Source organism: Tribolium castaneum, chromosome 6 (genome assembly GCF_031307605.1).
Source record: "Tribolium castaneum strain GA2 chromosome 6, icTriCast1.1, whole genome shotgun sequence".
Taxonomy (NCBI): Eukaryota; Metazoa; Arthropoda; class Insecta; order Coleoptera; family Tenebrionidae; genus Tribolium; species Tribolium castaneum.
Window position 1 is genome coordinate 10,342,072 of NC_087399.1, and position 24,306 is coordinate 10,366,377.

At 31.1% G+C, this 24,306-nt stretch overlaps 1 protein-coding gene, 2 long non-coding RNA genes and 1 other non-coding gene across 8 annotated transcripts; 2 read left to right on the top strand and 2 right to left on the bottom strand.

Annotated features, from left to right (window-relative positions):
• The first annotated feature begins 642 nt into the window (after nt 1-642).
• On the top strand, nt 643-1,463 carry LOC135266538 (uncharacterized). The gene is made up of 2 exons (XR_010334636.1): nt 643-906; nt 955-1,463. It is a non-coding gene; the product is annotated as an uncharacterized LOC135266538 (long non-coding RNA).
• An 863-nt stretch (nt 1,464-2,326) lies between these two features.
• On the bottom strand, nt 2,327-4,561 carry LOC135266539 (uncharacterized). Its single transcript, XR_010334637.1, has 2 exons — nt 4,285-4,561; nt 2,327-4,232 (listed from the first exon to the last, which is right to left on the bottom strand). It is a non-coding gene; the product is annotated as an uncharacterized LOC135266539 (long non-coding RNA).
• A 12,416-nt stretch (nt 4,562-16,977) lies between these two features.
• Nucleotides 16,978-22,025, bottom strand: LOC107399198 (uncharacterized). 5 transcript variants are annotated; one of them, XR_010334611.1, is made up of 3 exons: nt 21,884-22,025; nt 17,930-21,385; nt 16,978-17,824 (listed from the first exon to the last, which is right to left on the bottom strand). It is a non-coding gene; the product is annotated as an uncharacterized LOC107399198 (transcript). The 5 variants fall into 5 exon arrangements; XR_010334613.1 differs by lacking the exon at nt 21,884-22,025 and having other exon boundaries at nt 17,930-18,211; nt 21,195-21,759; XR_010334612.1 differs by lacking the exon at nt 17,930-21,385.
• A 448-nt stretch (nt 22,026-22,473) lies between these two features.
• LOC135266509 (uncharacterized) lies at nt 22,474-24,105 on the top strand. The gene is made up of 3 exons (XM_064357428.1): nt 22,474-23,103; nt 23,218-23,268; nt 23,396-24,105. The coding sequence occupies exons 2-3, from the start codon at nt 23,218-23,220 to the stop codon at nt 23,933-23,935; spliced, it is 591 nt and encodes a 196-aa protein (XP_064213498.1). The 5' UTR covers nt 22,474-23,103; the 3' UTR covers nt 23,936-24,105.
• Nucleotides 24,106-24,306: the final 201 nt, after the last annotated feature.

Here is a 24,306-nt window from a genome sequence, read left to right on the forward strand (position 1 = left end):
AAAAGAGCTAAAATAAAAGCAAGAGACGAGAGACATTAGATGAAAGCAGGAATAGGGAAGTGAGAAGCTAAAGAAAAAAGAACCACAAAAAAGGGGTGCTAAAAAAAAGTTACAGATGAGAATATAGAAGAGACGAACAAAGTTATAGGAAAAGGAAAAGAGTTATAGCATTTTCTCTGTTTTAGTTCTTATCCTCAGCTCTTTTCTTCAGATTTTTCTTTATTCTTGCTAGTTTTGTACTTCTTTTATCTAGTTTTGTTCTCAATTAGTTTTACAAAAATTAGAGAAGAACTTGAACTATTAGAAAAGAGAAAATTTAGAGAAAAAAGAGAAGAGCTAGACAAAAGCAAGAGAATATAGGAGCTAGAAAAAAGAAAGGCTGGGGAAGTAAAAAGCTAAAAAACATAGAACAACTAAAAGAGAGAAAATCTAGGTAAGAGCAGAGCTAAAAGAAATCTAGAAAAAAAAGCAGAGAAATAGTACTTTCTTATTCAAGTAAAGAAAAGTTGTTTATTATCCGTGAGTGATGGAAAAAGCGCGGAGCACGAGTTTCAGAAAGGAATCACGAGCAGGTAATGCCAACTTTTCTTTACACACGTATTATACACATAATAAAACGTTTTTTCTTGATGATAATGATAATGATAATGATAATGATAATGTTTTATTGATGTTATAAATACAAAGTATCTTACATACGTCACCAAGAAAAGAAGAGAAAACAAGAAAATACACTTTAACCGTTTACAAAAGCAGATAATAATAATTATATAAGAAAACTTAGTTAAGATGACATTTTACAAAAATAATTACTGAATTCATCAACAGAGTAAAATGCCTCTTGTAGCAGGAAAGATTTAACACAGTTTTTAAAAGCCTTGAACTCGAGGTTTTTATAGGTGTCAGGTAACATGTTAAATAATTTAATACAGTAATAACTTGTGCTGTTTCTAGTACGTGATAATCGCAGAAAATTTGGTCTGAGTAAATGCCGGAATCTGGTGGAGTATGTATGATCAAACGAATCATATTTGTTTAAGTTTTGATGAGTATATAGAAGACATTGCAAAATATAAGTGCAGGGAACCGTTAAAATTTTGAAGTTTCTGAAATATTGACGACAGTCACTCTGATAGTGACAGCCAGCAATAATTCTGATACATTTTCTTTGTATTTTGAATAATTTAGCTGTATGTGGCGAATGACCCCAAGCAAGGATGGCATATGAAAGAACACTGTGAAATATGGCATGATAAACTGATAATAAAGTTTTAGTCGATAAGGTAGATACCAACTGCCTAAACAAGAACAATTTTTTAGAAAGTTTAGTAACTAAGTAGTCGCAATGAGTTTCCCAAGTCAATCCACAATCCAGAAAAACACCTAACAGCTTAATATAAGAAGGGGTAATAAATGATTTGTTTAAGGAAAAAATAATTTCTTGAGTTTTGGCACAATTAACGGTAAGTTTGTTACCAATAAACCAGTCTTTAATTTTGGTTTCAACACAAGTTTTTATGTGATCCAGAGCCTCTTTTAAATCAAAAGCGCCATAGATAGTGGTGTCGTCAGCAAACAGTAAGAAATTAGTATCTTTAATAGAAAGTGGCAGGTCATTTATAAAGATGAGAAATAGAGTCGGTCCTAGGACCGATCCTTGCGGTACACCAAATTTAATTTCCATTTTATTGGAATTAATATTGTGAGCAGAAACGAACTGACATCTATTTATTAAGTATGAATTCATCAAACTAATACTTCTGACACAGAATCCATATGATTTTAATTTTTGTAACAATATACCATGCTCAACACAATCAAATGCTTTTGTTAAGTCCAAACAGCAAACATAGGTATTTTCCTTATTTTCAAAACTAGACAAAATTTTTTCACTAAGGTAGTTAATAGCTAGGGATGTTGAGTGATTGCATCTAAAACCAAATTGGAACTGCGAGTAGAGATTATTATTCTCAAAATACGAGTTGATTTGCTTTTTTAAAATAAACTCAAAAACCTTTGCTAAGATAGGCACTAGAGAAATAGGTCTATAATTACTGATGTCATTCGGATCTCCTTTCTTAAAAACCGGTACAACTTTGGAAGTTTTTAGAACTGCTGGAAATATACTTTCTCTAATACACCTATTAATGATTTTAGTCAAAGGAATAACTATAAGATTTACTAACGATTTTAGAATTTTTGAACTAATATTGTAGGCATCACAACTATTAGATTTCTTCAAATGATTAATGGCATCCCTAACTTCATTATAAGTAACTTCATGGAAAGAAAATCGAGAGTCAGTTTCAAACGATGTTAAAATATTTGATGTTTTGGGTAACGCGTTAATTGTATTGGCAGCAATGTTAGTGAAATAGTTATTGATAGTGTCAGGCGACAGATTCGTAGGCAATTTAACAGAATTTTTTCTCTTTGTGTTGACAATATCCCACAATGCTTTTTGTTTGTTAGGGACGTTGTTGATCATGTTATCATGAAATTTAACTATAGCTTTTGCAATTTCACTGCGATAGAATTTTCTGAAATCAGTGTAAACCTCTTTATCAATAATCTGTTTGTTTTGAAGTTGAAAAAGCAGAGTTTGCATGTTACGTAAAGATCGCAAATTGTCATTAAACCAATTTTTTGATGCTCGAGTGGATAAAATTTTTTCAGGAAAACAAATAGATACATAATGTACTAGAATACTGTTAAATTGAGTAAATAAGTCTTCAACATCATTGTTAGTATTGTTGATAAAATCCCAGTTGATATTTTCAATAAAGTTATATAGGTGGAATAATCCTAAAGCAGTTATAGGTCTATATTTGGTATTAGAACTTTCATTTGCCACTAGAGACGAAGTAGGAACAAAGACACTCATACATACACCACAATGATCAGATAATCCTGGATCATGAGTTGTTACTTGATAATCATTGATTTGAAAGTTAGTGAAAATGTTATCTAGGCAGGAATTTCCTCGAGTTGGAGTAAAAACAGTTGAGTATAAACCATATGAAAGAAAAGTATTAACCAAAGCAACAGCAAGCTTATCCGAAGTGCCAAATTTCACATTGAAATCGCCTGTTACAATAATTTTATTATTGGTTTTGGTTAAAGACGAAAGCATTAAATTTAATTTTTTCAGAAAAACATCAAAATTCCCCGAAGGTGAACGATACAATGTAACTACATTTAAGTTGTCATTTAATAAACATCCAGAAACTTCAAAATCAAACTCAATACTATCAAAACTCAAAGATTTGCAATGAGTCATGGAATTATGAACAAAAATACTTACTCCACCATGATAGCGCAAAGTTCTGCAAAAGCTAGAAACTGTACAATAATTTCCTAATTTAAGAACCTCGATTTCATTAGCCGTCATCCAATGCTCATTGATACATAGTACTTCAAAAGGGCCATCGGACAGCAAAAAGGCTTCTAGATCTAAAATTTTGTTTTTTAAGCTTTGAATATTAAGGTGATATAAATTTAACACAGTTACGCCACTACACTCTGGTTTGGTGGATTGTTGTTTTGGGGGCGCCTGAAGAAAAAACGATTTATAGTAACTCCACAGGGCCAGATGGAAGAATTCATGACTTGCTCAAGTTCTCCTAGTGGCACAGATAGCTTGAATGACGAGTATAGGGTTGGATTTTTCGATTGTAGTCTTTCGCAGTTTGCTTTGGACACATGGGGCTTGATATAGTCCAGGATATTCTCGACCTTGGTGTCCGTATCTAATCTAGACAAGTGAAGATGAGCTGATTTAGGAACGCTTTTTAAAACAGTACTGGCTGATGAGCCAATCATTGGTTTTTTTCTAGAAGCTCCCGAGATCGGTTTAGTTGCTTGTAAGCTCTGTGGGGCCACTTTGGTAGACGCGGATGCCTTCTTTTTTTTGTTTTGGACCAGAATGAAGCCGTCCTCTTTATCACTCTGCGGCGTTTTTGTGTTGGTATCAGCGGTAGAGACTCCGGAAGTTGAAGGAATTGTTACTTGTAATGTGGGAGGAAATGTTCTGTCCCTATTTTTTGTCAGGTTTTTGGAATTTGGCAAACCCTTATCCATCATCGTCGCAGGACGTTGCAAGTTGAAAGGTACTTTCGGAGGTTCATCGCTGTTGATAAGCCAGGCTTGTTTACCTGCATTCACTTTTTCGCGAACTTCTCTTCCATTATCGCGATCGTTTTTAAGTTGGCCTTCGATTACCTCTCTGAGCGCTGCATTGACTTTAAGAAGGTGGATTTTTTCATCTAATTCCTTGATGATTACATCTTTGTGATCGATAATTGTCTTGAGGTACTTGATTTCGTTCCTGAGGGAGCTAAACGTATCTTCACTTTGAGCAAGAGATTCGCAATCACTAATTTCGCCGGTATCACTCACAGCACAACAGTTAACTTCGTTATCGTTTATAAACTTGGCTTTTTTTATAAGCTTAGCACAACTTGTATGATAATTGGCTCCACATGTAATACATTTGGGGCCACTGTTAGTTTGCTTTTTACATTTCTTGCAGAGAGCCTGCCCGGATGCGTCTGCACCGTCAGACATCTCGCTCGCTTTCTTGTAGGTACATTAAAAAATTTTTGCTAAATTATTTCAGCGGTACAATAAAAAAATCTCCAATAGAATAAAAAATCACCAAATAGAATAAAAAAAGCACCAAATGGCCACTTTATTTTATTAGTAAGATAAAACAATAACTAAATCAACTAATGTGCCATAGTAACCACTTGTAGAATAAAGGTGCACTACCTTTACTCGTATCTATGTAATAAGCAACAACATTTTTAATACCTATAAGAGAATAATAATAGTTAAATTGTCTTTTAGTTTTACAAAAGTTAGAGAAGAACTAGAACAAAAAAAGAGATAAGATCTAAAAAAAAAGAAAAGAGCCAAAAAAAGCAAGAGAATATAGAAGCTAGAAAAAAAATACTAGAGAAGTATAAATCTAAAAAACATAGAACAACTATAAAAGAGAAAAGGACAAGCAAATCTAAAAAAATTAAAAATCAAAAGCTAGAAAAAAAAAGTAGAGAAAAAATGAGTCAGAAAAGAAGCGAGTTGAGAAAGCAAGTAAATAGCTACAATGGAGTACTTTTAGAAAAGAAAATCAGAATTAAAAAAAATCTATAGAATTTTTTTTTCAAGTTCTTCTCTTTACTAACTTTGTCCTATTTATTTTGCTTTTTTCGTTGCTAACTCTGCTCTTTTCTTTTCTAGTTCTTCTCTCTTCTAATTTTAGTTTTTCAAAAGTTCGACGAGAACTAGAACCACTACAAGGAAAATTCTATAAAAAAAGGAAGAAAGTAGTAAGGCTACAGAAAATTGAAAAGAAGGGCCCAAGAAGTGAAAAACTAGAGAAACAAGAACAGCTATAAGAAAATAGAAGGTATTATCATACCTTCCCGTCTCTCGTCTCGAAAAGAAGAAGAATGACAAGAAAAAAAATGGCTAGAGAAAAAAGAACTAGAAAAAAAGGTAGAGAATAGAAAAGCAAAGCTAGCAAATATAACAACTATAAAAGAAAAAATCTAGAAAAGAGCGGAGCTAGTAATGAAAGAAAAAAACAAAAACTAGTACTGCGATTATAATTTGCAAAAAAAAGATTTAATTGGCGCAGTCGGTAAGATTTGAAAAACTATTTTACTATTTTCTGGTGCGACAATCTTTTGTATCCTAGACAGAATCCAAGGTCTTCAGTTGCTCCTCCAAGTTTGGTTTCACCTTCGTTTTTAAACTTGTCCAAAAGCGGTTTTATGTTTTTTGAAGCATTCTCCAAACTCGAATAATCCTGGATCAGATCCCTTAACTCCAACACCTCTAGTTTTTTGCTTTTCTGGCTTCGTTCAGTTCCAGAAGCTGCTCTTTCAACTCTCGAACAATTTCTGCATAATTTGTGCAACAACTTCTATATTCTTTTCAAAACTGGTCGTTCTATTTTTATGTTTTATTAGGTAATATCTTATTTGGGTTACTTTTGTACTTTATCCTAATTATTAATTATTCCTAACAGATTTTAAACTGAGACGTTGAAAAACCAATATCAATGTTTACTAGGAAAAGTTACTAAGTTTAATATGCTGCCAGAAAGCACACAAGCAAATAAACCAAGACCAAAACTGCAGCATTTGCGTTCAAATGAAAATATTGACCCGAAACAATATAAATATTTCGCTGTTGATACCTGAGCGAGAAAGAATAAAGCTTGTCGATCGCTGAAGGCTCCGCGAACGTGCTTCTAAGGCGATCCGCTTCATCCAATTACAATAAAGTTGACGTATGAAAACTTACGCAAGAAACAACATTAAAATTTCCATAAAGCTGTTAGAGCAGGATTACGATCTCCTCAAATCCCGCCTCAACCAATATTTCAAAATTCGACGAAAATATCGAAAACACGGATAATCAGCTACCTGTCGACGTCTTCCTCTTGTTTGGAAATCACACAGCGGTGGCAAAATCGAATTTGCATTCGTGCCGGGACCTCCCCTAATCAAATAAAGGGGCCCAATATTTAATCCTTCGCGTTAAAAAACGGGACGAGCAAAATTCGTTCCTTTTTACTGCCGTTTTAACTGTCTGTTCGACATCAAAGCTTGACGTGGAATTCCTACAAATTGGACGCCAAGAAGGAATTCGAAAACAACAACCGCCGGCTTCGAGCGAAATCGGTAAAGTGCTTAATGAAAAATAAATGTTTTTCTTCGATTCGATGGCCGGGAATGCAAAAAATTATTATATCCGGGCACGATTTGTTAGCATTTTCAAAATTTCGCCGTCTTGTGGTTTTAGTTGAAACGTGGAAAAAATGGAAGCGAATCGATCTGATGCACCCCAGCTGGTTCATAATTATTATCAGTCTGAAAGAAATCCCACCGTCACTCAAAAATAATGAAGTTTCCCATTTTCTCGAAGCTTTACACATGCAAATGGCCTTCCGCCCTGTGCTGTAATTTAGCACACCCCATGGAAGATATTTATTTAATATAAGAGAGAGCGTTTATTAAAATGGGTCTTGGGACGGCCTATTTATCACTTCTTTCTACCTATTTATAATTACGTTGCGATAAAGCAAACCTCATCTTCATTTATCGCAGATTTTCGGTTCTCTCTACTTCGCTTAATGCGTTATAGTTGGGTAGACATTGGATACGATATTAGGGCAGACTTTATAAGATGAAAGTCAAAATTTTCTAAATCTGTTCAGATGGATTATAAGCTATTTAAGTGAGCTTTATTATAGCTCCGAAACTGCAAATGCAGCAAGCTGTATTACGAGATTGGCCGTAATTTTAAGCTCATAATGTAGATCAAAGAGAATATTAAATAGTCTTGTTGAAGTGAAACAACAAAAAAATTAATGGAATTTAAGTGCTTCAACTTTTACCGTATAGTATTATCCGAATTTATATTTACATATTATTGAAATCTACAGGATTATTCGTTTTTACGCAACAATATTTGAACCACCAAAAATGGTTATTTATGATGCAATTTATTAAACGTTATTAACTTCAGAAAGGTAAATAATGAATTATAAAGCATTTTTTAACACACACAAGACCCCATAAAGCATGAGTTCTTAAATGTAAAATCTACAAAAAAAATATGGTATAAAAAAAGTGTATTGTCGTTAACAAACGGTAAATGAAAAATTACCATAAAATGTAAATGTAAAAATTTCCACAAAAATAAATTTTTAAGTAAGTATAGTTTTGGGCTTGGCCTCACTTGCTATTTCAACTTTTCAAAATTTGATTGAGGTTGTCAGTTTTTAATTATAATGTTTCATTGTAGGAATCCACAATTTTCTTCGACGATTTTACAAGATACATACAGCGTGCTCAAAAACTGGCGCACCAACTCAATGGTGTGTGGTAGAGAACATGTTATATATAAAAGTAAAAATAGTAAAAAAATTCTTTGTATTAAAGTTATTGATAAATAACGGATTTTAGATAAATGATATGTGGCAACGTTGTCTAAGAGTCATGATCGCAATAGCATTTGATCAACAACAAAAATAAATTATTTTTGAAACGGTTTCCTAGGAAATAATTCCCATTGTTGGCACATCCACACATTGTGATTTTTTGGATAAATTTTAAATTTTTTAAATTAAAAAAACTGCTAAAATCTGATAGTAAATTTAAAAATAATTATTCATTGTTTTGTTACGGAACGATTACCTGGTAGAAAACATAAAAACATAAAAGAATAATGAAAACTAAAGAAGTTAACACAATAAGTTTGTAGCTCCAAATTTTTTAAAATATGACTTTAGGAATTTTTTCAACATTTTTCCCGTAATCTGCACTTGCTTCTCAATAACACACCACTGAGTTGGTGCGACAGTTTTTGAGCACCCTGTATTTATAAGTCTGATTTTTTTTTTGGTGTAAAAATTTTTAAGTTTAGTTTGAGTTTTCGGGTTAGCCTTTCCCATTTTTTAACTGTAATAATAAGTGATTAAGTGTGAGCCTTGGGAAAATTCTTGTTCTTTTAGTTGGTAATTTATCTCTAGTTTATTTGCGTATTTTTACTTTACAGACTTTTCAACTCGATTTCGATTTTACTGTAGTGTAATAATTATTAGAGTTGTATTGTTATTATTTATATTGGAATTTTTTTAAGATTTGTTATTATTTTTCTAGCAGAAATGTGTTTGAAATGAGCTCGAAAATGATGTACGAGTAGGTTACCATGCTTTAAGTTTTTACTGAGTTTTTCTAAATGCTGTTCAACAATTTAATTTTGGCCCAGTTGTTTAATATTGACTTTATAGTTTTTTTAGAACGTTGGTAGAATTTTTTTATGTTTGCGTACGCATTTTTGAATTTAAAAATGACTGCTTTAAACTTTATCACTTCATGCGAATAATTTAACTTGAAATAAAATAATTAAAAACGCATAGATCCGCAGATTTTTCAAAAAAACAAGAAATCTCTTTCTCCGATAGGCTATCCTGGAATGGAAAACACGTTTATTAAAAGCTTTTCTTTTATTAGCTATTAATAATGTTGTTGCTTATTTCATAGATACGAGTAAAGATAGTACACTTTTATTCTACAACTGGTTACTATGGTATATTATGTTATTTTGGTTATTTTTTTATCTTACTCTATAGAATAAAGTGGCCATTTTGTAATTTTTTTATTCTATCGGTGAAAAAATTTAACAAAAATTTCTCAATGTACCTAGAAGAGAAAACGTATTATTGACGTAAAGAAAAGTTGACATTATCTGCACTCACAGATGATGAACAACTTTTCTTTACTTGTATAATATACTTCTGTTATTAGAATATGTTAAAAATTATATGTTGTAAATATGTAATGTAAATATGTTAATAAATGCAAAACAACTAAATACTCCCAATAAAGCTTCTCTGTCCAAAAATGTACTTACCTAATAAAACTGATTGTCTCTAGTTTCTATAACATATTAACCAATTTCAGAAAAAAGAGTGGTGAAATGATTGTTTTTAACAAATTTGACACCAAAAATTTGCAAACATCTCGATCGTTAGAACGATACTGATAAAGAGGTAACATGCATTAGTACCATACGAGGTACCATAGTAAACTCATTTTGTTTGAATATTTGAAGCTGTTCAAAAAAAACGCTGTAATTATACGTCGCTTAAAAAAATATTGTAAAAACACGGCTCCTACAAAGAATGAAACAAAAAGTTTTTAATAAAAAATCTGTTTATCTTGGTTTATCTCTTTCAAATTTTGTGTTAATTGTTTCTCGTATATTGAAAGATTGTCAAATCCAGAGTACCTTTTGTGGTCAGTTTGTCACATTTTTATGTCATAATTAAATCCATATGATTATTTAAGAAATATTTTTTATATAAAAATTGACCACCTCTCATTAATGATCACCTCTCCACAACGGACAATTAAAGTTGTTAAGATGTTTTACTATATAAAGAAACAAAGGAAACTTTCGTATTCGCGGAACATATTCTAAATCTTCAGACGAAAAAATTGAACTAGAAGAAACACTTTCATTTTATGCAATTTAAATAACTCTGACAAATTTTACGTTTGTTAAAGCTATTTTAACAAAGTAAAAGAGATATTCCAGGCTTTGTGCCATTTTTGAGGTTTTTCCTTAGCACAAATTGTGGGAATTCCCGAACGTTCTTTCTTGTTATTTTTAGAGCATAATGTCATGGTTGTCTGCGCATGCGTTACCTTTGAAAATACTCCCTAATACCCAAATTATTGGAATCTCCTCATATCTTTGATATTCTTGTATTATGATGTCATGGATATTTTTAGATTCTGACATCATGGCTATTTTTGCATCGATAAAGTAGCATTTTTATCAATTTCATTAATATCAGGGAAATTCCATAGTTTGCCTGTAGAATATACGAAAATGACGCATGCGCAGACGACCATGACATTATAATCCAGAAATAGTAAGCACATCAGGGAATTCACAAAACTTAAAATGGGCGTTTTGCAAAAAAATGGCGCATGCGTAGATGAAGTGAATTAAAATCTGTTAAACTTAAAAAAATAAAGTTTCTTTATTGAAGTGAATTTCAATAGAATTTTAACGTCAAAAACGATTTTTAGCCTATGTTTAGCATAATATAACATAATTGGCTATGTACTGAGTGGGTGTTAAATACCCAGGTAGGTAGGTGTAGCGTTTTAACAAGTAGTAGTAGTGTTCAGTAAATTCAGAGTTTTTATTTATTTACAATGATTTCGATAACTAAATAAATAATTTTTGTAGACATTGAAAACAGTTAAGCGCCCTACAGTTTTGGATTTTTAATACCAGTATCAGTATGATTTTTGTCCATTTATTGTCCAAAAATAAAATCAAAACTAGTTTTTTTGCAATAGCATCGTGAAACATTTTTCTTTTTTTTTTGAAAACCATAAGGCGCCCGCCCTAGCGTAATTTAATGTATGATGTATGAGATGTAGGTCAAAAAAATATTTAAAGCCAAAGTGTCCAAATCAGATTTTTGCCCAAAGTCAGACTACCCTTAACGAATCTTACCTATTATTTAAATACACGTTAATTACCAGAAAGTATGTAGCATTTATTATCTATCATTTAAATAATTTTACCTAGAGTTTACAATATTTTACTCAGAAAATGTCAATTTTTTACCTAGCATTTTATTAGCATCCATTTATTAAAGTCGTTGTGTATAGTAGAGGCAGTCACAGTAACCCATATTCAGCAAACATATTGTGCAAAGATCAGGATTCAAGCAGCGTGCGTCCTTCCTCTTCGTGTTGTTATTTTGCGTGAAATATTTGCATTATTTCAGCGAAAGCCATCGCAAATCTCGACAGCTTCAAGTCAGTAGATATGCTGTGCCGGTTCAAATTCACTTCGTCTGCGCATGCGCCATTTCAGGGATTCCCCCGACGCAAAATATGGGAATCCCCTGATGTTGTAGCTATTTTTAGATCATGATGTCATGACTATTTTTGGATCATGACGTCAGGATAAGAACTGCGCATGCGTCACTTTGGGGAATCCCACATTGAAAATTATGTGAATCCCCTGATGTTGTAGCTATTTTTAGATCATGATGTCATGGCTATTTTTGGATCATGACGTCAGGATAAGAATCTCCTGGGAAATCCCACATTGAAAATTATGGGATTCCCTGCGGTCATTGCTATTTTTGGAACATGACATCATGCCTAAGTTTAGATTATGATGTCATAGTTATTATTGAATCGATAAGTCATTGCTATTTTTAGATTGTGACTCATTAAGTGAAATCCTGACGCCTCAGTCCCCTTAGATCTCATAATGATGTACCTATAAAACTGCGAACTTGTTGTATGCATAGATTATTCACTCATCTCACTGTTGTGCAAATTTAAGTGAAAATGAGTGATAATCAAAAAGTGATAATTCAAAGTGAAAGAAATAGGAGAGATATTAGACTTAAAGTGAAAAGTCAGCAACCCCAAAAAGTCAACACAACAACAACAACAATTATGAAGTCAGTAAAAAAGAAGACTTCCAACGTGATAAAGGATAGGAACTATAACAACTTAAAAAAAATGTATAGTGATCGGTTCAAGTTATATTTATTAAATCTAAAAAGATTAAAAGAAGATTTAGAAATGTATCAAGTACTTATAAATTTAAAAAAAGTTGCAGTCAAGTAAAGTAAAGTGTGCTGCATAGTGTTACTCTCCATCAGCAAACAAATAAACGCGGAGGTGGCGTACGCCCACGCTCGAATGATTGTATGTTTTATTGAAACCCCACGCTCTTTCCTTCCATTCCTTTCGATAAGAAACTTCAACGGCGGGCTTTTGTTCGCTTATCGCATTTAAATAAATGCGTCTTCGCGCAGTAGAGTTGGATGCGCGAAAGACTTATATATATATATATATATATATATATATATATATATATATATATATATATATATATATATATATAGCAAACAAAATCTTACTAAAAATGGTGTGCTCTTAGAAGGTGTTTTGTAGTGTTTATTTAGGTATACTACACTATCCTAACTTAAATAATTAGTTGAAAAAAGACTTATAACCCAATCTAACCCGATTTTGTTACTCAAAACTCAAAATGAAAAATTTAAAACAAGTAAGATTCAATGAAGATGTTACTCTTTATGTTTTGAATGATGTTAATGAAGATAGGAAAGGCTATTGGGTAAGAGATAGGATGTGGTTTCAGAAACGAATTCGCGATGTAGAAATGATTCTTAAACCATTTCTTGAATTGAAAATTATCATCAATGAAAGAGAGAAAACGAGAGAAAAAAGTATAAATACTCCTTCTTTAACTATTTAACTTAGTAGTTAAATCTTCTGCAATCATACAACATTGTTTTGGGTTTGTAGAATATTCCACATTCTTAGACAGTAAAAAGTATAAATGATCAAGAAAAGATCAAAACTTATCAGTCGTAATAAAGCTTTCCAAAGAAAGATACGAAATCAAACTGCAGTTGTTGGTTCAGGAATTGTAAATTCTGTTATTAATAAACTACCATTCGAATTACACATACCTGGTTATCAATTCTGTGGTCCAGGAACCAAACTTGAAAAACGACTAGAGCGCGGAGATCGTGGTATTAATAAATTAGACGAAGCGTGCAGAGAACACGATATCGCTTATAACGAACATCAAGATTTAGAAAATAGACATAAAGCTGATCGTATTCTACTCGAACGCGCGAAAGAGAGAAGACGTGCCCCTGACGCTTCTATTGGTGAGAAATTTGCTGCTTTAGGAGTTTCAACAGCAATGAGTGCCAAATTAAAACTTGGAATGGGATGTCCTAATAATAAAATGCAAAAACATAGAAGACGAATTGGCAAAGTGAAGAAATCAGGAAAAGGATTAATTAAATTTAGTGATTTAATAAGTAAAGCGAAAAACACATTGAATAATGGAAAATTTGATGATATGAAGAGTGCCATAGGTGCAGCAATAAAAGCTGTAAAACAGCTTCGGGGAAAAAAAAAGGTACATCCAAAGAGAGTGATTTCAGTACCGAAGACAGGTGGTGCACTGCCTCTTATTCCAATATTTGCTGCTTTGGGGGCTCTCGGGTCTTTGGGTGGTGGTGCAGCAGCCGTTGCCAGAGCAGTCAACCAGGCGAAGGTTGCTAATGAACAACTTAAAGAAAATAAACGACATAATCAGGCAATGGAAGCGGTTGCATTAGGAAAGAACAAAGATGGAAATGGTCTTTATTTGAAACCATATAAAACAGGTCTCGGTCTTTTTTTAGATCATTCAAAATTTCCAAAAAAATACCGATAAAGCTTCCTAAACGTCCTCTTACTGATGTAGATCTGTGTAAATATTGTAAAATGTTAAAAATTCAAAATTTTAGAGGTGTTTTTATGAGAGATTTGTTGCCTAAAAATGTACGAATCAATGAATGTGGTATATTAAATTTAGATGATGAAAGTGGTAGGGGTACTCATTGGACAGCTTACGTAAAACGTAGGCGAGAAGCTACATATTTTGATAGTTATGGTAATCTTCAACCACCACGAGAACTAGTTAAATATTTAGAAAGCAATGGACCATGTAAAATACTGTACAATCATGAGCAAATTCAAAAATATGGTACGGTTAATTGTGGACATCTATGCCTTCAATTCTTGTACAATAATAACAACTACAAATGCAAGTGATTCTTTGATTACGTTTCGTTCTCATATTACTCTGCAAGGTGAAACGTAGTTGTAACTTGCTGTATAATCTAAAACCTTGCAACGCTCACAACGACCTTTCAAAAAATGTGCGTATCAACGTAACAAAGAATCGGTTGTAAACGGAGTATTTAAAGACGTAAAATTATCAGAGACACTCAGTGATAGTATTCATTACCTTGTGATCAGCAAGGTTGTTTAATACGTGCTACCTCTAGTGACCTATATATCAGTGCAATAAAATGTCAATGACATTTACTTTAACTGGAAACAGTTCAATTCTAACATCTGAATATAGTCCATCAATAGCATTAGAAAATGATAGCAGTTATGTAATTGGATTAACTAACTTAGAAACTTATAATTCATTTCCAAATATTGATCACACCAATAATAAATTCTTTTATGTAAGTGAAGATAATGAAGAGGTATGTATAGAAATACCTGAAGGATCTTATGAAATTGATGATATTAATACATATCTTAATAAAGAAATTGTTAAAAAATATTATCATATCCAACAACACGATGAAGAAAAGAATAGCAAGAATAATGTTAATCCCATAATACTTGTTGATAAAGATTCTACTAAAATAGTTGATAGTAACATTCATGAAAGGAGAGCACCTATTTTATCAATAAAATCAAATACAAATACGTTAAAAGTAGAAATCAAATCAACAATAACGATTGATTTCACTAAAGAAAATACCATAGCCAGTATATTAGGCTTTACATCTACTATATTAAAACCTAATGTAAAACACATCTCTCCTTTGCCAGCTAAAATTCATAAAGTAAACGCTTTATGTGTACATTGCAATCTGGTATCGTCTTCATATAGAAATGGAAAAGCAGTACATGTTTTACATGAGTTTTTTCCAACTGTACCTCCCGGGTATCGAATTGTAGAAGCGCCAACCAATGTAATCTATTTACCAATTAATCGAAATGAAATTTCTTTATTGGTACTTAAAATAACTGATCAAGATGGAAATGTAGTCAATTTTCGTGGTGAAGCCATCACGGTAAGGTTGCATCTTAAAAAGCTCCTCTCAACATAAAACCAAAAAAAAAAAAATTATGGGATTAGTTTTTGATTCCTACCGTAAACGGTTTAATGTCAATAAAAATTGTATAAATACGTCAACAAACATTAAATCACTTAGTCGACATCGTAGACTAAAACGATTAACATCGAAAAACAAGAACTTTCTTAAATCTCTCGGTTTTACTGTATTAGTGTAAACTAAGTGTGCGTCTATTATTACGTTGTGTATTTAAATAAATTTCCATAATGAATTTTGAAATATTAAATGTAAATGAAAAAGCTGTTTTTGATACATCAATAAGTTATGCTGAAAAACGTACGCATCAACCATACGCATCCACTTCTTTCAATTTGAATGATGAAATACGATTACCAATCGAACATCAAAATGTATATACACTTCCTTGGTTGAGTTCATTGTATATTGAAGGAAAAGTAATCGCAACAAATGATAAACATGAAACCATAATTTCACCAAACGTTAAATTTGCTAATAATGGTATAATGTTAATGTTTGATGAAGTAAGATATGAGATTGCTGGTAATGTAGTTGATAGAGTACGAAATCCTGGTTTAGCATCAATTATGAAAGGTTATGCAACGTACAATACTAATGAAAGTATTGCTCTTCAAAATGCTGGATGGTTTCCCAAATCTCCATCAACAATTATTGATCAAGATTCTGGATACTTTAATGTAGTTATTCCATTGAGACTAATATTGGGCTTGTGTGAAGATTTTCGAAAAATAATATTGAATGTTCGCCAAGAACTTGTTCTTGTTCGAAGCAATACTGATCTAAATGCTCTAGTTGTTAACGATGAAACAGTACATAACGTGAAAATTAACATTTCAAAAATCTTTTGGAAAATGCCTCATATAACAGTTTCGGATGCAGAACGATTACGTCTAATTGATACGTTATCAAAGAATCGTGAACTAGATGTTCCCTTTAGAAGCAGAGAATTGCATGAATATCCTCTGTTACCACAAACTCAGCGACATACATGGTCTATTAAAACATCAATCGAGAAACCACAATATATATTTTTCGGACTTCAAACTGATAGAAAAAATCAACTTTCCAAAGATTACAGTCAATTCGATCACTGCAATTTGAGAAACGTTAAAGTCTATCTCAACGACGAAATGTATCCATATGATAACCTAAATTTGAATTTCAATAATAATTCCTTTGCCGCATTATATGAAATGTTTATTGAATTCCAAGCATCATTTTTGGATAAAGTGGGGGAACCAATCTTCACGCCTGAAGAATTCAAGACCATTGCACCAATAGTAGTTGTTGATTGCACCAAGCAGAGTGAAATGCTCAAAAGAAGTCCTGTTTCCATCAGACTCGAGTTTGAGACCAGAACCAACATACCAGGAAAGACGACAGCTCATTGTCTAATTCTACATGATAGAGTAGCGAAATATATTCCAGCTCAAGGTGTTATTCGTGTTGTGTAGTGTGCTAATTTAAAATGTATTCATTTATTTTTAGTGTTATTTATTTTTGTGTTTTGTTTTCTCTAATGTATGCTTATCTTCGATATCTCAAGACTCTCTCAAGATCGGCACCTCAAGATATTGTTAATACAATTTAGTGTAGCTACTAATTTAATATTATTAATATCTCTTTTGTTTTTCATCTTAGATTTAGTTTTATTATGTATGATAAAGTTGTTTAATAAAACACATACAAAACTTATACATTGTTTTATTTCACAAAACTGCAGTACATTATACAGGTTACGTAAGTATACATAACAAATCGTAGGTATCTTTGTAATCTGTCAATTTCATGGAAGGCCAACGTGCTGAATCTGCTCCAGTAGTCCAGCCAAGATGTGCTTCAGGATTTTCCTCACCCTTTCTAATGTTTTTCTTTAACCAATCCAAAATGTCCTGATGTCTTTGATTCTCCAATGGATTAAACTTAAAAGATAAATCAAACAGAAACAAAGTTCCAAAAAATGATCTTAATGGTTTATAATTAGCTAAATAAGCAGCTTCACAAACAAATGTATTAATACATTCATTTATAGTTTTATAATTATTTTTAATGTTTTCAACAAGATAATATTTTGAAAGTTCATCATCTGCCAAAGAATCTGAACTATTTCTTAACAATTCAAAAAAATAAAATTTAAACTGTTTAGTTTGTTTTGTTAGAATGTTATCCATCTCATTGAAATTAATGTCTATTCGATTTGTTTGCTGTAAAAGATTCATTAATTCCTTAATATACTTATCCATCTCTAGTTTTTTCTCCACTAGCAAATATAGATCGATCAGTCGAGGTACTTCATATGCTCGTGCAAACCACAGCCAAGCGTTGTCTGAAATTATGCAGTTTGATTTTTTAAGAAGCCATCTTACCATAGGTTGTTCTTTGTGATACTTTTTTATTGATTTGTAAAGGTTGATCTCCTGCACATGTCGATATGCTTCATATTCTTCATATTCAATATGAAAACATCGATTTTTAATAAATAAGTTTTCTGTTGATTCTTCTTCCTGACACTGTTGATGTTCCATCTTGCTACAACTATCATCCGATTAGAATTGCACTGTCATATATACGTCTGTATGTATATAATATAAATGTTATATATGTACATAAGACAGTGCAATTCTAATCGGATGTAATTACCTTCTTTTTCTTCATATGATCACTTTCCTTTATTTCACATTGGATTACCAAGTAGTAAATTTATGTATCGTTTCATTATTTATTTATTAATTATTTTTTTTAAGAATTTGTTTCATATACCGCTCCTCTATATTTCACGTTAGATTAATAGCATATCCCCAAGGTCTTGTATCCGTAGTATTTCTTAATAATATGCGTTTATCATCATATGGACTTAAGACCACTTTTTCTTGTTTTATAGAATACACAGAGTGTTTTTTAGATCGAATGAGTCTTTGCGTGCTACGAAATATATCTAAATCGAATAAACATTTTTTATAATCATTAAATGTAATATGTTTTATTGAAGATTTTGTGCACCCTTTCGACTTTTTCACAAATTTTTTACGTTTTATAGCTGGACCTACTTCATCATAATCATGCTCTTCATCTTCAGTGTCTGAATCAACTGTATAGGAATACATTTTAGATCGAAGCCCAACAAATTCAAGCATAATTTTGCCATGATTTTCATCTTTCATGAGCCCTGGACATTTCTTATTTTTTAATTCAATATTAAATTTATTATCAAGTTTATAATCGGAAGTATCAAAGCGATGAATATCTTCCTTAATATTTTTATAAATATCTTCTGTCTTAAAATGATATATTAAACTATCGGTGTCTGTGTACAACAATTTTGCATTATTACCAAACTTATTTTTAATATAGTCATAATGAAATTCGTAAATAAATATTTTTGAAATATCTAAAATACAAAAACCTACATAAATTGGTTTATTTAGTACCACATTTAATTTATTCATTTCAACTATTGACATGTCTTCTTCAAATATAACAGAACTATGAAAATTGGGTTTTGAAATTAAATCGCGCATACCGTACCTACCATCCCACCTAGTTACAATTCTAATGTCTTTATGTTTACGTACATTTTCCATGCACTTACCATATATAGCATTGATCATTAGTTTAAAAAAATCTTTTTCAAATTCGTTTTGTGACTGCTGTCTTAAGCGTGTATTTAAATCTATATATTCCTTAAGCCATGGACTCTGATTAAATGTTAGGACGCGATGTACTTTAGTAATTTTTAAACCAAGTCTTAAATACATTTTTAAATTGCGATAATGGACTATATAATTAATTTTTGGAAACAATGTTAAAAGCAATTTTTCTAATTTTGATTTGGAATTTGGTGGTTTTAAATGTTGTGGTGCTAAAGGTAGGTCACTGTGTAAATCATGTAAAGGAGTTGGATATTCTAAATCACATTCAATTATATAACCATCATTGGAAGTATCTGATGTATTTAAAATTTCTGTAATGTTAAAGTCTTCTAAAAATCTAAAGTTACCATAAGGTAAATATTGAGACATTGCGGCGCCATAGAGATTGTTGACATCAAAATACATGAGATATGAAAGTTCTTCATTTGAATTATATCCGTCTTTCATGTAATGATTATTGGCTTTTGCGTATCTATTACTACACTGTGAAACACCTCCTCTAATACCCCGTTCAATAAACATTATCATATCTATATCACTTAATAGCTCTAAACAAATTCCAGTAGATTTCAGCATTGCATCGAAAGTTAATCCTGGAAGAGTGAAGTAATGAAGTGGATCTAATTTATAAGTATTTAAACATGTTTCTCGAAAAGTTTCGAAAACATCAGCCAACAAAATAACATCAGTATGTAGATATAAATCACTATATTCTCCCAATGTTTGAATTTTAAATGTCTGCCACACAGTTTCCGCATGTTTATAACTATCTTCAGATATATTAGATTCATGCATTGTACTATAAAAATCTTTTTTTGATGGTAATATTGTTTCATTGAGTTTATCCCAGCTGTCAACATAGTCATATGGAAATACCCCTTTTTTTATTAATAAATTAAATTCTTCATTTGTTTTACAGAATTTTCGTGTTATTATTTTTTGTTCAGCTTTTAAGTTTGATGAAAGTTGATCAAGACTCTTAGACATAAAACGAAACGAATCTATAAATCGAAAAGTGACATCAGTACCTCCCACAGATTTGGAAAATGATATATATTTTTCTTTATTTATTGGTAGTAATTTAATATTACCGGCAAAAGCTGTTGACAGTTCTTTAATAATAAAATGAGCATCATATCCACTCAAATTATGGAACACAACAGGAATGGTATATGAATCTTGATAATTTAAATTACATCGTTGATGAGCCGGTCCTCTAAATTTTCCCGTTAAATGATTATGATCTCGAACTTTAATTTGATCTGATTCAATAGTTTTATTACAAATGTGACAAATATTGGACTCTTTATATGAACGTTCTTGATCGTAGCTAAGTTTTTCCATGGGTAATTTATTTTTAAATATTTTATCACATTGTTCGGCAATGTCTTTTAGTTCCTTAACAAACCACTGAATACAATCTTGATTACGATATAATTGAAATTTTGAAAGCGAGTCATCATATGAACACTTTAAGTAATAAGCTATACTACAAGCAATATGTTTTTGGTAAGGGATAGTTTTACTGTGAATATTATTATCAATTTGAGAACATTTTGCCAAAATACTTTCGAGATCAGCATAAATTACAAATGGCACTTTTTCCTTATAAAGATGATTTTTAAATTTCAAAGATGTATCGCGTGGTAATGATACTGAATACTGATTAAGCTTTTGACAGTGAATTTTATGTTTGGTTAGAATGTCTTCGGTTGTAAAATAATTTAAACATCGTTCACAAATAAATGTTTTATGTTCATGAGTAGACAACTGATGTGATAAAAGGCGAGATAAATGTTAATCCATACAAAATGGTAATATAATTTTTTATTATGATGCGTTTCTTCTTCATCCATATTATTTGTTGGTAGCATGAGTAAATTGATTGTAGGAATATTCTTATCATTATTTTTATTATAAGTGCTTAAACGTGCCGGAAATATTTTATTTTTTTCTTCAATACAATATAAATTAATTGATAAATTGTTCATTATTTCAAATTTTTCAATATCTCTAATTGTTATTGGAAAACTTATATTATCATACCTTAAAACGTTTTCAAAATTTGGATATGATGATGTTCTGTGGGGATTATTTTTTACAGGATATAATGCAGACACAACTGACCAAAGAAAACAAAATTGATCATTATTTTGTACATTTATTATACAACGTTTTTTTTTAATAAAGTTCGGTACTTCCACAAAACTTGAATTATTTCCAAATTTTATTGGATCATATTGATTAATATTTACCTTTAATCCCAAAATTTCATATAACGCCCAACCACTATCTTTTTCAGCAAATGATTCTAATTTATTTAATATTACACTAACTACATTTTCATGATACCATTCTCTAATATTAGTTGTTGAATCTATATGATTATTTCTAGTTGCAAATGTTTTTAAATCTATTTCCAACGTAGATGGTTGTATGAAGTTACCTGAAAACACAACATTTACTTTAAGCATTGACTTTGCTAATTCTTTTTTAATTTTTAATACAAAACTTTTATATGCTCGTGTTAAAAATATTGCTGGATCTTTTATATGAATATTTGAAATAAAACCTGAACGAATTCTTCCTTTAAAACAAGAATTTAAATCCTCCCATAAAACCTTTTGACCAAATGTCTTTTTCGGTACATTTGATAATCCCTGACCAACTTTACTGCTTTTATTGTGGAGTAAGTCTTTTTTAATTTTTTTTAATTTGAGTCGATAGTATTTCAAATGAGCAAGACTGGCTTCCAAAGAATGTGGATTTTCATGAATGCTTGTTTCATGAATTTTATTGATCAAAGCTTTGCTAACTATTTTAACACTTCTATTAATATATTTCGAAAACGAATTAATTTCATCTAAAGTTTTAATTTTACTAATGTATTCACGAATTAAATTTATAGAACGTTTAGCTAAAGAGCTCACTGTGTCAGACATACCTACGTTTTTTCACTTTTGTCACAATAATTATACCTATGAATTATCCACAACTTGTATTTTTACTATACGAGGAAGCACAAAAACTGTTAACAATAATTATATGAATTAATCACAACTTGTATTTTCACTGTATGAAGATTGTCTGAAGACTGTTAAAATTCATGCTTTCACCCTCATATTTATACTGATTAAATATTGCGTCATGATCTAAAAATAACAGTGACCTCATGAACTTAAAATAACCATGACATCATAAACTAAAAATAGCAATGAAATTAGGGGATTCCCAATATTTCCGATAGGGGATTTACCCTGTTGTGATATTAAATGAAATAAAGATATGAGCATTCGTCTTTTGTAACACTATACACATTTCCGCTGATAAAGGGATACAAAATCAAATATACCTACGTTTGTTCGCACAGGCATCAGATAACACTTGCTGCAAATTTGCAAAATTTTTGCAAAATCAGCATTTTTTGATATCGGATTACATTTTGTGCAAAGTCAGCATTTTTGGTGTCAGATTACATTTTGTGCAAAATCAGCATTTTTTGGTATCAGATTACATTTTTTGCTGATGTCAACAAAATTTTTGCAAATTCAGCAAATTTTGGTATCAGATTACATTTTTTGCTGATGTCAACAAAATTTTTGCAAATTCAGCAAATTTTGGTGTCAGATTACATTTTTTGCTGATGTCAACAAAATTTTTGCAAATTCAGCAATTTTTTTTAATATCAAATTACATTTTTTGCTGATGTCAGCAAAATTTTTGCTAATTCAGCAATTTTTTTTTGATATCAGATTACAATTTTTGCTGATGTCAGCAAAAATTTTTTTGTATAATCAGCATTCCCCACTCTATTTTACCTCCAAAATGGCGGATTTGTTTTCCTTAAGGCCTTATAAAAGCTTTAGGGGCACTCAAAGTTAACAGTAAAGCTTCATCGTGTGTATATTGTGTGTTTTTAAAATATGAGTTATTTTGAAGCCTCTACTTCGGCAAATGCCACCACTTCCGAAAATAAAGTAAGTTTTTGAAATTGATTTTAATTACTTTTAACAATTTTTTAACATTTTTTTAAATCAAATTTACTTCAATAAAATATTTATTATTTTTTACTTTAGTCTAATATTTTTTTATATTTTATAGCTGAAGAGGAAAAATTTGTTATCATTAAAAAAAAGCCAACCTCCACCACCACTACGAAAAAACGTAAGTTTTTAAAATTACCTTTAATTAATTTTAAGAAATGCAATTAATATGAATTGTTTTTATTTAATATTATTTTCCTTTTAACTTTATTGAATATTTTTTAATTTTTTATAGATGAAAATAGATGTCTCAATTAACGAGCCTCCACCACCACCGCAAGAGGGTGTAAGTTTTTTTAAATTATCTATAATTAATTTTGAAAGATACAATTATCGAGAACTATTTTTGTTTAATATTATTATTTTTCTTTTAACTTTAATGAATATTTTTTAATTTTATATATTTCTTGTAGCAAATTATTGATCTGGTAACTCCTGCCTACGTAGGCACACCTGCGGGGCAGGAGGAATTTGAAGAGCTCCTCTTAGCTGTAGGGGGAGACTGGGAGGAGCTCTTTAAATTTGGAGAAGAAGTGGACCCTCACCCCAAAATTGTTGTCCACTCGGACGAATTAATTAAACCGGCTGCGGCCACGGGCCGTAAAAACCTTAGCCTCCTAAGGAGGACGCAGGAGGAGGAAGAAAATTTCTCCGACATGGAGGAGGAGGCTGGGCTCGTGGCGCAACCGGTTGACCCGGAGAAAATTGCGGATATAAGGAATCAGTTCGAAGAGACGGCTGGGGGGATGCGAGCAGAAATTAGTGGTTTAAAACTTAAAATAGAGGAGAAACTAATGATTTTGAAGCACAATAGATCAAAAGGTGAAAAACTCATTAAATCACTTCAAACAAAAATTGAATATATAAAAGAAACTCAGGAGGGGGTGAGTTTAATATTAAAAGCACAAAAGAAAGAAGAAGAATATTATCAGAATATTTTAAAAAATTTGTAAATTACTTGTAAATATAATTAGTTATAGTTTGTAAATATTTTTAGTTAGTAAATTGTAAATTTGTAAATAGGTATATATTTTTGTTAGTTTAGTTTTTATTTATTAGGTAGGTATTAGGTATTACTGTTAGGAATTAATTTTTTAATTTATTTAATAAATAATAGTTAGTATATCTGCCTTTTATTTTCACATCACAGGTTCAATGACTGAAAGGTGATATAGTTGCGTACTACAAGAGGTTGTTGAAACTCAGATCGTTGCATTCAGAAGCGTTCACAAACAGAGACTTACAATACGTATAAAAATTAAAAACCTTTACATTACGCTTTAGTTGCTGGTTGTCCATCATCATGCGAGTAATAAAACAAAAA